The sequence below is a fragment of the Fistularia commersonii genome, chromosome 15 (assembly GCF_037954325.1).
Source record: "Fistularia commersonii isolate RoL2024-O1a breed Wild chromosome 15, RoL_Fcom_v1.0, whole genome shotgun sequence".
NCBI lineage: Eukaryota > Metazoa > Chordata > Actinopteri > Syngnathiformes > Fistulariidae > Fistularia > Fistularia commersonii.
The window spans coordinates 12316120-12327500 of NC_141298.1; the positions used below are offsets into that span (position 1 = coordinate 12316120).

At 53.5% G+C, this 11381-nt stretch overlaps 2 protein-coding genes across 6 annotated transcripts in view; both read left to right on the forward strand.

Annotated features, from left to right (window-relative positions):
- The first annotated feature begins 2540 nt into the window (after positions 1 to 2540).
- On the forward strand, positions 2541 to 4068 carry LOC147226544 (oligodendrocyte-myelin glycoprotein-like). The gene is made up of 2 exons (XM_086160394.1): positions 2541 to 2575; positions 3069 to 4068. Exons 1-2 carry the CDS (start codon positions 2562 to 2564, stop codon positions 4066 to 4068), a joined length of 1014 nt encoding a protein of 337 aa, XP_086016520.1. The 5' UTR covers positions 2541 to 2561.
- A 5673-nt stretch (positions 4069 to 9741) lies between these two features.
- LOC147226545 (RNA-binding protein Musashi homolog 2-like) overlaps positions 9742 to 11381 on the forward strand; it is an 84298-nt gene continuing 82658 nt past the window's right edge. For 4 of the 5 annotated variants that reach the window (XM_086160343.1, XM_086160344.1, XM_086160347.1 and 1 more), the window contains exons 1-4: positions 9743 to 9946; positions 10296 to 10336; positions 10729 to 10810; positions 11256 to 11340. In XM_086160343.1, coding sequence (XP_086016469.1) covers positions 9885 to 9946; positions 10296 to 10336; positions 10729 to 10810; positions 11256 to 11340 — 270 coding nt within the window. In that variant the 5' untranslated portion in view covers positions 9743 to 9884. Of the gene's footprint in view, positions 9947 to 10295; positions 10337 to 10728; positions 10811 to 11255; positions 11341 to 11381 lie in introns of all 5 variants that reach the window. The other variant, XM_086160346.1, reaches the window with a different exon arrangement.

Below are 11381 nucleotides of genomic sequence, written 5' to 3' on the forward strand. Positions count from 1 at the left end.
CTGTCTTTGTATCACGTATTAAGAAAGAGAACTTTTCTTAGTCAATGACAAATAATCCATAATAGAAGGGAGGTTGAAGAAATAAACAGTTTTTTATCTGGGAGAACTCCAAAGTTGACGCACTTGGATGACAAGGTTCCACTGGATATATATTTACTGTGTTGTCCATAAAGACAGGATTCTGGTCGTCTGGCAAGGGGAAAAAAAAAACATAAAATCTATAAATATATGTAAAGATAAAATATTCAACTGAATCAGAGCGCTGAGAGGTATTTTAGTAGGGGGGGAAAGTAGAAGTCAGTTATCTCCGGTGATGGCTGCCAAAATATTTGGATGTTATTTTCTACTTGTGGATTGAATTCTCCTGAAAAACCCTGAAATATCAGCCTTATTTCCAAGGACCAGATCATCTGGGCTCGGCCTTTATTGGCCGTTTGTGATTCTGTGGAGGTAGCATGTTGGGGGTAACTTCTCTTGGGGCTCCTGTCTTCCTCAGGTGGAGTCCATCCTGGATTTTGACTTCCTGTACGACCTTATGTTCTCTGACTGGGAGCCCCCTGACCTGGCGGCCGTGAGCGAGCGGGAAGCGGCGGAACAACCACTGCAGTCAGGCGTCACCTTCAGCCACGATCATTGTGAGGCTGAGAGGATGTGAAGGTTCAGGGGACCATCAGGGTGAACGTGTGATTCACCTTGTCACAGTAACACACACCTCGGGGGAAGACTGATCATTCAACCTATTTTATGGAAAAGAGTGCAGTTTCAGTGACAACTTATTTTTTTATTCCACTTTTTAAAAAAACAAGCATCCTGGCCTTCCGGTGAATTTTCTCCAGCATTTTAATCGTCACGGGAATAATAATCATAAATCAACGATCATTTTGAAGCTGTGAATCTCAGGGACAAACTTTTGTGATGCAATGCCTATAAACATGAAGACAAAGCCTTTGGTGGAGTGTGTGTTCGTGTGTGACCTGCAGTCGTGGCACCGGGGTACAGTGATGTCTGCTGATGGCCAGATGAAGAATCCAAAAACAACTCGCCAATGACTCTTCTGTGCTTCGCGCTTCAACCTGTCCCGGACGCCTGTGGCAGGCCGACAGGGGTCAAGCATGTTGGCATGGTAACAAGACGGTGTGTGTCAAGGGCGCTGTGAAGGGCGCTACAGACGGTGGAGATGTTGGTGAGTGGGGTCACTGAGGGGGGAAGAAAGCCCTCAACCTTGGAGTACCATTGCGCTGTGAAATGTTGGTGTCAAATGGACCTTCAGAGGAGAAGCAGCATCTACCCAGGTACCAGTAACATCTGGACCTATTGGAGTGAGACTTTCATGCGAGGACTTCTGCCGCTCCCACCTACCATCTGCTCTGAGGCTGACCACTTCTGCTTTTACGGCTGCCGAGCGTGAAATACATGCACAAGCCGTGTGTGTGTGTGTGTTGGGGGGGGGGCTGCATATGGTTCAGCTGGTGGGAACAGATCACCGCAGGAAGGCCCCAGGTTGTAGCCTGCGTTGGAATCCGCATGTTTGTCTGTATGTTCCCTCAGGTTCTCTGAGCACTCAGGATACCTAACCCCTCCAGATGTTCTCCTGGGGGGCGGAGCTCGCCATCCACCGTGACTTACGGTAACTCAGACGTCAGTGAGTATCTGCTGAATCACAGCCTCCTACTTCCACTCTACAGCCCAGACGCCCGTCTGCTCTTTCACTTCCACTTTATCTGAACTGTGTGTGTGTGAGAGAGAAAAAATAGGAAAGTTTCTATATGCGTAGTATTTGTAGTCCAGTATGTGCAGTATTGGCAGTCTAGTGGTATTTATAGTAGCAAGTCGTATCAGTACTGTGGCCCCAATTCGGCCAGAGGTGTGTCAACGCCTCTCTCAGGGTGGCTCTGAGGAGGCAAGGGCCAGATGAGGGTTTGTCCAAAGTGGGCAGGTGAAGAGTTGCTTTCTGACTTGCAGGCTCTTGTCACCATGGAGCAGCTTCAGACAGCCTCCAATGGGAGCATGGTTGCTCACTAGCACTGATGCTAACCTGCTTTCACTGTTTAGCAGCATTAGTGCTAGTATTCGATTTGTACTGACGCTAACTCTCTTTTACTGCTTAGCAGTGTGAACACGATTGACAGCTGACGTTTCCAGGTTAGCCTCTCGCCCCAGTGACCGCAAGGGTTGGACTCCCCCCGACCCAGGCAGTGCCGACCGAGCCTGTGATGGGTGAGGACCAGGCTGGGAACCTGCTGAGGAGTTGGATTAGGATCAGCCTTGTAGCCCCCCCCCCCTGCTGAGTTGGCCCCACAACAACCCCCCTCCTCCATCCAAAGGAGCAAACTGGAGCCTGCAGTGTGTGACTGCCCCTGCAGATCCTCCACCGCCTGAGAGGGAGACCTCACGTTCTGAGCCCGTACAGGAGATCCCCACGCCTAGAGGACCGGTGAGGGGGTGCTGGTTGGAGGGGCGGTCTTTTAACGAGAGGAAGCATCCACATCCAGCAGAGCAGCAGCAGCTGGTGCAGGACGGGGGGGAGGAACGTCCGGACGGAGTGCAGAAGGGACCGGGACATGAAGATGAGAAGGTGAGTGAAGGAAGAACTTCCGTCCTGCTTTGATTCGTGTCTGCTTCAGTGTGGTGGGGGCTCCGATGCCCACTTAACCCATAACGCGCACCAGTCTGATAACTGTCAGGGGGTGTCTTCGTCTGCTGTGAATGTTTGGTGCTGCAGCAGAAGGTGGAGGCAGGGCTTTGCTGCAGACATGGAGCAGCCTGGGCATGGGGGGGCAGCAGTGAACCCCCTCATTAGCTTCTGCCTCTGACAGCAAATGTTCTCTCCTAGAACTGCAACTCTCCCCACACCCCCCATCCCTGAGGGAAAATGGATGCAGTGCCAGCCCAGCGTGTTCCTGCAGCTGCAGACACCCCCCTCGAACACACAACACACACACACACAGCAGATTGAAACAAACTACGGAGTGCATGTAATGATTCTTGGACTGTTCTTGGACCCCCTCACACACACACACACACACATACGCACACACCCACGTGTCCTCTTGTCCTTGTCTTGGCAGGTGTGTGTTCCTGAGCGCCCCCCCTGCCAGGACCCTGCTGCCGCTCCTCCTGTGTGTGTGTGTGCGTGCGCTCGTCGCCTGCCCCCCGCTGTGCCGTTGCGGCGGCGGCGGGCAACGCGAGGCGGACTGCTCGGAGCGCGGGCTGAGGCTGTTGCCCGTCGGCCTGCGGCTCGACCTCACCTCGCTCAACCTCTCCCACAATCGGCTGCAGCAGCTGGACGGGGCTCTGGCGCCGTACAGCCACCTCCGCGTCCTGGACCTGTCCCACAACCGTCTGGCTCGCCTGCCTGCCGGCCTGCCACGCTCCCTGTGGCGGCTGCACGCTGCCGCCAACCACATCCGCCGGCTGGAGAAGGGCGACACGGTACACCAGTGGAACTTGCAGGCGCTTGACGTGTCGGGGAATGCGCTGGAAAGGACCTCCTTTATCAACAACACCCTCAGCCGCCTGCGCCGGCTGGACCTGAGCCGCAACCGCCTGTGGACGCTTCCCACCAACCTGCCGGTTGCCGTGGAGACAGTCGACCTGTCACACAACCGGCTGGCGGTCGTGCTCCCCGGCTCACTGGACCGCCTGCCGGTGCTGTCCCACCTCTACCTCCACGGCAATCGCCTGACCTCGCTGCCCGCCGCCGCCTTCGACCAGCTGACGGCGCTCCGCACTGTCACCCTGGGCGACAACCCGTGGGCGTGCCACGCGCACACCGAGATGTCGTACCTGCTGGCCTGGGCCCGTCGGACCGCCGCCAAGGTGAGTGGCTGTCCCTGCGAGGGCCTGACAGGAGGTCCCACCCCGCACCCCCTCCACGCCGTCACCGGGACGGGGCCGTCCTCGCCACCGCCTCCCCCCTCGCGGAGGACCACCACCCTCCGCACGCGCAGCGTCTGGAGGCCCCATCACCCTGTCAGGAGCGGAGGGCCCGGCTGCTCCTCGCTGCCCCTGCTGGCCGCTCTCAATCTGCTGCTGCTGCTGCTGCTGCTGCTGCATGACGGAAATTAGCCAGCACAGGCTCCGCCCACTGTGAGTCCCCCGAAGAACAAGCCTTCTAATGCAGAACCCGGACCAGAAAGATCTATAGACTGAAGGAAGCAACGGCCTTGTGGGACAGCAGGAGGCGCCCTGGATCGCTCCATCAGAAGGTCAGAGGCACACAGGAGGCGGAACTGGCTGGAGGTGTTGAGGGTCATGGTTTGGAGCCAGGAGGATGGAGAGGATCAGGAAGGAGTCCAGAGTAGATGGTCTGGAGGGAAAGTCAGAGGTGGTTTGGACATGGACAGCGAAGGGATGGTGAAGATCTGGGTAGGAGGTGTAGAGGAAGACCAGAGAGGAGGTTCAGGAAGAGGACAGGAAGCTAGTTAGTGTGAGAGGAGAGGATCCGATGGAGGCAAGGCTTTCTGAGGCCAGGAGCAGCAGATGACATTCATGTCCTTTGTGTTGATAAACTGAAAAACCATCTCAGTGGACGGACCTCCTTGTTCTACCTGGAGCCCACATTTCCGCCTGAAGCCTCTCTCCTGGAGCCTCCTGGACTGAACTTTCCTGTGTTTCCTTCAAATGCCCCTCAGTGTCAGTCTTCAGGCCCGTCTCCATGGTGACACACGTTGCTCTTCCACCTTCCATGGAAGCTCAAGGGTTGCAGTGACAGCAGCCAGACACACAGGGGCAGCACAGCTCCACACTCTGTCCGAACAGGTTCTAACCGGGTTCCAGCCCAAGTTCTCATCAAGTTCTAACCAGGTTCTGCGTAGACTAACTGGTTCGTGCGAAGGAACAGCCAGAGATGTCCACCCTGGCTGATTGAGGTCCTCCATTCTCACAGGGAGGTGGAGCGCAGACTTGAGAGAGGGACGGGTTTCAGCCTGGATGGCTCAGCTGCCAATCATAGAGAGATCCACGCCAACAGACACATCTGTGTTCTCCAGGCTGGAGAACCTGGAGGGAATATTTGAGAATGCCAGGTTCCGTGTGAGCTCCACCGGACATCAGTTGTGATTTTTGGGTTCTAATGCTTACAATGGTTCTAACGGATCTAAAGGGTTACACTGCTTGTTGGAGCGTAGAACAGGAGCCTCTAAAAATTATATTTTAAATAAAGAGTTAAAACAAAGTTCTGGAGTCTTCATCACCTCCTTTCTCACCTCTTCATCACCTCCTCTTCTTCATCACCACCTCTTCATCATCACCTCTTCACCACCACCTCCTCATCCCTCCATTACCCTTGGTGTCCTTCCATCTTCTGTACTCTTGGGCTTCATGGCCCCTCGTCTTCACTCCTCTCCCTCCCCTGTCAGTTAAAAGGAGCAGAGGAAGATCGACATTATCGCCCTCAGCAGGTCGCTCTGCTGCCCCTTGGTGGTGGAAGCAGAAACCACCTTAGCTCCGGCTGCTGCAGAGAGCTCCGGGAGCTCATTGTCCTGCTGAGCTCCAGGATGAGGTCCTTGTCCTGCTTAGGTGTCCAGGAGAGACTAGAAAGATCAAGAATGTGCTCTTCATGTCACATTCACCTTCTCTACCATTTTATGTCACACAAAGAAAAAAAATTGCTCCTCTTAAACTTGTGTTTTCTCCAGCGTGGGAAGGGTGGACGAGGAGGAGAATTAGAAGGTGACACAGTGGAGACAGAGCAGAGGATGTATCTGATTCCCATGGTGTTCGGGTTCATCTCAGATCACCAGAGAGGAGCCTCCCTCTCACTGGCTGCCGGGTGACTTACTCTTCTATCTTCGCCGCCATCTCTCCCTTTCTATTTTGTCCTGCATCCCTCGTTCCTCCCTGCTTGTCAGTACCTGCTGGTGACTCCAACCTGGCCGTTCGTCCCTGACTGGGGCCTTTGAGCTTTGGCTACCAGCACTTCCCTACTGGGCTCCTCTGGTTTGTCCAAGACCCTCGAGTTTTGATTACTGGTGCTTCATTGCTGGCTTCGTGGTTCTATCTTGGCCCCTTGAGTTTTGGACGCTAGCATTGTTTGCCTGGCTCTCCAGCCCCTCGAGTTTTGATTGCCGGGGCTTCCCTGCTGGGCCTCCCTGTTCCATCTTGGCCCAATTCTTGAGTTTGGCAACAGCTCCCTTCTGCCTGGTAACCTGTTTCCGCCCGGGCCATCGCCTGTCTGCCTGGCACTCACTGGTTTCCAAGTTTAGCAGTTGATTGCCGGCGTTCGGCCTCACGGTTCCATCCGGACCCCTCGAATTTTGGACACTACTGCCGTTCCACTTGTCTGTCTGGCCCCTTGAGTTTTAATTGCCAGTGCTTCCCGGCTGTGCTTCCTGGTTCTGTCTTGGCCCTTCCCGTGAGTTGGGCAACAGCTCCCTTCCACCTGGTAACCCAAGTCCCAACCAGGCAAGTGGCTTTCTGCTTGGCCTTCCAGACCCTACCAGTCTCCCAAATTTTGCAGCTGATTGCCGTGCACCTGGCCTCCCGGTTCCGTTCATACCCCTCAAGTTACCCCAGTGCTGTTCCGCCTGGTTATCCGGCCCCTAGAATTTTGATCCCTGGCTTTCCCCCGCTGGGGCTCTGGGTTCTATCCATATGACTCCTGCGATTTTGGATACAAGCGCTCTCCACTGGCCCTTGTTCCTTCCTCGAGCTCATTCTGCTTCTCGAACCAGGCTCCTGAGGACAAGCTGTTCCAGGGAACGGGAACTGGAACTCCACTTCAGCCCCGAAGCATACCCGTGTTGGTAGAGCTCAGTGCCCCAATGTCAACCCATACCTGAAAAGGTCTGAACTCCAAGCTTCTTGTGTCCGTGCATGGCTCCCAGCAACAGCCTTTAGTCGCTGAGCTTAGCTTAGCTCATTTTAAGTCAGTTATAGACGTGTTCTGTATTTCCACCGGCGGTCCGTGCTCGTCGTGCGTCGGTGTGATTGCCGACCAGCGCCAGCAGGGGGAGCCCGTGGCCTCCGGTGGACCCCGACCGGAGCCTGGACACCGGACAGACCGACGAACGGCAAGTCCGCGGTTTGTTTTGATAAGAGGTGTGAGTGAGTTTGAATTTTACTGTCTTTTTTGGTGACGTTTTCTTTAATATTTCAGAAACATTCTCAAATATCCAAGTCCAGTTTATTATTTTATTTTATGATTTTACTATTCTAATATTTTGTTGATATAACAATGAATTATGTTATTGACTTATTATTTTTCCATTTCATATTTTGATTTTTTTTTTATTGCTTTACTATTTTATCCTCCTACTTTTAGTTAACATTTCTATTTTACTATTTTATTGATGTGTTATTTGAATGTTATTGATTGCTTATTCGTTTTTTTTTTATTATTTCACCATTTTATTTTGTATAATATTTTATTATTTCATTTCCGACACTTCCTGTCTCCTCTCCTCATATCCTCCCTTCTACACTTCTATCCTTGTGTGCTCTTCCTCTATCCTTATCTCCTCTCCTTGTCTTCCTATTCTAGTCTCCTTGTGTCCTATCCTTTCCTAGTCTCTCCTTTCTTCTCCTTGTATCTCCCTACCTTCCTATCCTCCTCTCCTACTGGCCTCTCCTTGTGTCCTCCTCTCCTCTCCTAGTCTCCTCCCCTCCTCAGTCCCTTGGTCCTCCCTGACTCTGGTCATCCAATCCCGTCGTCCCTCCCCATGGCGTGGGCGGAGCCTAGGGAAGCCCCTCCCACTCGCTCCTGGCTCAGTGCAGCACCAATTATCCAGAATAGATAATCAATAGCACACTTTTATCAGCACTTTAATAAAAAGCCCTGAGAAGGAGATCAATGCACGGCTGTGATATCGCCATTGATCGGGTTCCTGCCTTTATCAGGGGATAATAGTTATTGATCAACACGAACACAGGAGTCTGAGGCTCTTCTCTGATATATATTTACATACTGTGCATATGTAGATATATATATCTATATCTATATATATGTGTGTGTGTGTGTATTCCACAGCATATAACTAGATATTCATATGTAGTGTTTATGCACTATATGTATGCACAGTGTATATATATATATAATATGTACACACTGTGAATTTATATATATATATATGTATTTATATACAAACACACATGTTTATGAATACATATTGATTGGGTTCCCACCTTTATCAGGGGATGATAGTTATTGATCAACACAAACAGAGGAGTCTGAAGCTTTGCACTGATAGATATTTTTCTATACTGTATATAAGTACATTTATATACACTGTGTGTATATTTTTTCTACAGTATATAAATATGTGTGTAGTATCTCATACGGTTTATCTTATATATATATATATATATATATATGTATATATATACATTTTTTTTTCATTCACTATATCTAATGTTTAGGCACTGTACATATATATATATACATATATATTGTGTCTGAATCTATATTTATATACTTTACATCTGACTGTATATAAATATTTTATATATCTTCTGTATATATTGAAATAGTGTATATAATGATAAAATTGTAAATAAAGTGAATATAAATGTCAGTGATCTACCCACCCACCCCCGCTCCCGCCAACATGCAGTGATGGAGTGTTGGAGTCCCATCAATAATGGAGCAGGAGATTATTTCCAAAGGTTCTCCACCGGGAACCTGTGGGACCTGCTGAGCCGGAGAGGGACCTTCAGACGGGCTGGGGGTGCCATCAGGTGTGTGTGTGTGTGTGTGTGTCTGTCTGTGTCTGTGTCTGTGTCTGTGTCCAGCTGGAGTCCTTTTCATCTCCCCCCCTCCCACACACACACTGTTACCGGACCTTCAGTGGACTCCAGCAGGGGTCCAAATGTCAGCAGGCTGTGAGAGGGTGAATGTTCCTCTGACTGCCAGGTCTGGTGTCCAGACCCCCCCTCGGAGCAGAGAGGATGTTCTCCTCTGTGCTCTTTTGCCTGGGGTCTCCTCTTCTCTCCAGGTTCTCCCTGACCTCTCTAAATGTTCTCCCGCCTGAGTTCTCCCCATGTTCTCCTCCCTGGCTGAGTGGTTGGATGATTGACAGCTGGTGGGTCCAGGTTAAGCCCCACCCCCACTCAAAGTATGGCTCCTATTGGCTGCGGTGCCCCTCGACAATGAGCTCGAGGTTCTGAGTGGATGACATGAATGAATGGACATTTTAAGACACGCCCCTTTTCCTGAGGGCACTGATTTACGAAAAGAAAAGAAAATTTATCTTATAAAATGATTTAAAAATGTGTTTAAATGTCCAAAAGCAGTAGAGCAACGACGAACGTCCCTCCGTGTTTTAGTCCATCGTATGTTCAGACGTGAAGCCGGAAATAAGCCGCGGAAAAAGTTTGTTTCCGCTTCCGGTCCGGCGGAGGCTCACCTGGAAGGTGGAGCGGGGACTATTTGTCACGGCGGAGGAAGCGGCCCGGGCCGATCAATTAACGTCAGCGGTGAGGACGAGGAAGGAGACGGCGGAAGGAGCTCCTCCTCCCCGGCAGCGGGAACCGGCGTCCTCCGCTCGAAGGGGGCGTGTCCTTCCGCTGACGTCAAGCGGATTGGTCAGGCGCGGGCTGGTAGCCCCGCCCACCTCCTCCCCCTGCGCCGCGCGCGCGCGACAGCGAGAAGCCTGAAGGTAGAGGCGCGAGCGGCGCAGGGGGGCCCGAGCCGAGCCGAGCCGAGGAGAGCCGAACCCGGCCGAGGAGAAACGAACCGGGCCGAGTCCAGCCGAGAAGAGCCGAGAGGAGCCGAGCCGAGCCGAGCCCACGTGTGACGCGTCGATCCCGGGCTCGGAGAGTCTCTGAGCTCCGCGGGGCTCCTCGCTTCCTCCTCGGACCCCCGACCCTCCTCCTCCTCCTCCTCCTCCTCCTCTTCCTCCTCTTCTTCCTCCTCCTCCTCCTCCGCGGCCGCTCCGCCCGCCGCCATGGACGGAGACGGGAGTCCGACCACTTCCGGCGGCGTGAGCGATCCGCACCATGACCCGGGGTAAGAGCCTCCGCCGAGCCGCGGCTCCCTCCGCCGCGCTACACCTCGGAGGGGGGGGGGGGACTCCTCTTCCTCCTCCTCTTCCTCCTCTTCCTCCCCCGTACGCACTTCACACCGAGCTCCCGTTTTCTCCAGTTCAATGTTTGCGTGTTTTCCAAACACCTCCTCCTCTTCCTCCTCCTCCTCCTCCTCCCGCTGTAATTACGATGTTCCTCCTCCTCCTCTTCCTCCTCTTCCTCCTCTTCCTCCTCCTCTCGGCGCTTTAAGGTCGCTTTCCGAACTAGTTCTCCGCCAAAATGGCCGAGCAGACATCTGGACTGACTTCTGCTCCTCTGCTTCCTCCCCGCAGCAAGATGTTCGTCGGCGGCCTCAGCTGGCAGACCTCGCCAGGTGAGCGCGGGCGCGTGCACGTCGCCCCGGTCGTGCGTGTGCGTGCATGCATGCGTGTGCGTGTGTGCGTGCGCGCGTGTGTGTGTGTGTGTGTGTGTGTGTGCGTCCGCCTGCCTGCCTGCCTGCCTGCGCTGACTCCTCTGTATGGGATATCTCAGCGGCGTGCGTGTGCATGTGCGCGATGTTTTTTTTTTTTTTTTTTTTTTTTTTTTTTTGGTGATCCGTCTCAAGTCCTCTATTCGACCCCTGCGCGCCCGTGCGCGCGCGCGCACGCACGCACACACGCCCGCCTTGTTACTGTATTTTATTTTGAAAAGGCGCCGGTGTGTTTTTTTTTTTTTCCTCTTCCAATGTGACCCGCTGTGCGTGTGTGTGCGTGTGCGCGTCCACAGACAGCCTGCGGGAGTACTTCGGCCGGTTCGGGGAGGTGCGGGAGTGCATGGTGATGCGGGACCCGACCACCAAGAGGTCCAGGTGAGCGCGCCGCGGCTCTGCTTCCTCCTCCCGGCGTCCTCCACCGTGCATCCAGCGTGCGCGTATGCGTGCGTGTATGTGTGTGTGTGTGTGTGTGTGTGTGTGTGTGTGTATCCCCGTTTCCCGCCTAGACCCCCCCACTCCCTCCTCCTTCACCGGACGCGCGGTGACATTGAACGCAGCACCGGAACACCAGCGTTCAATTTCAAAATAAAACCGCAAAGCGCGCACACCCGCCACCCCTAATCTGGATTACACGCACGCGCGGCACATTTGAGGTCACCGTGGCGCGCACACACGCACGCACTATCGCCTTCCTCTCTATCTCCCTCTTACACACACACACACACACACACATACACACTCGCGTTGCGTGGGTGAAAGTTTGTGGCGCGTGTGCGTGCGTTGCGTTGCCGTTAACCCGTGCGTGTGCTCGCGTCCGCAGGGGGTTCGGTTTCGTCACGTTCACGGACGCCGCCAGCGTGGACAAAGTCCTGGCCCAGCAGCACCACGAGCTGGACTCCAAGACGGTGAGTGCCCGTGCGCGTGCGTGTCCGCGTGTGTGTGCGTG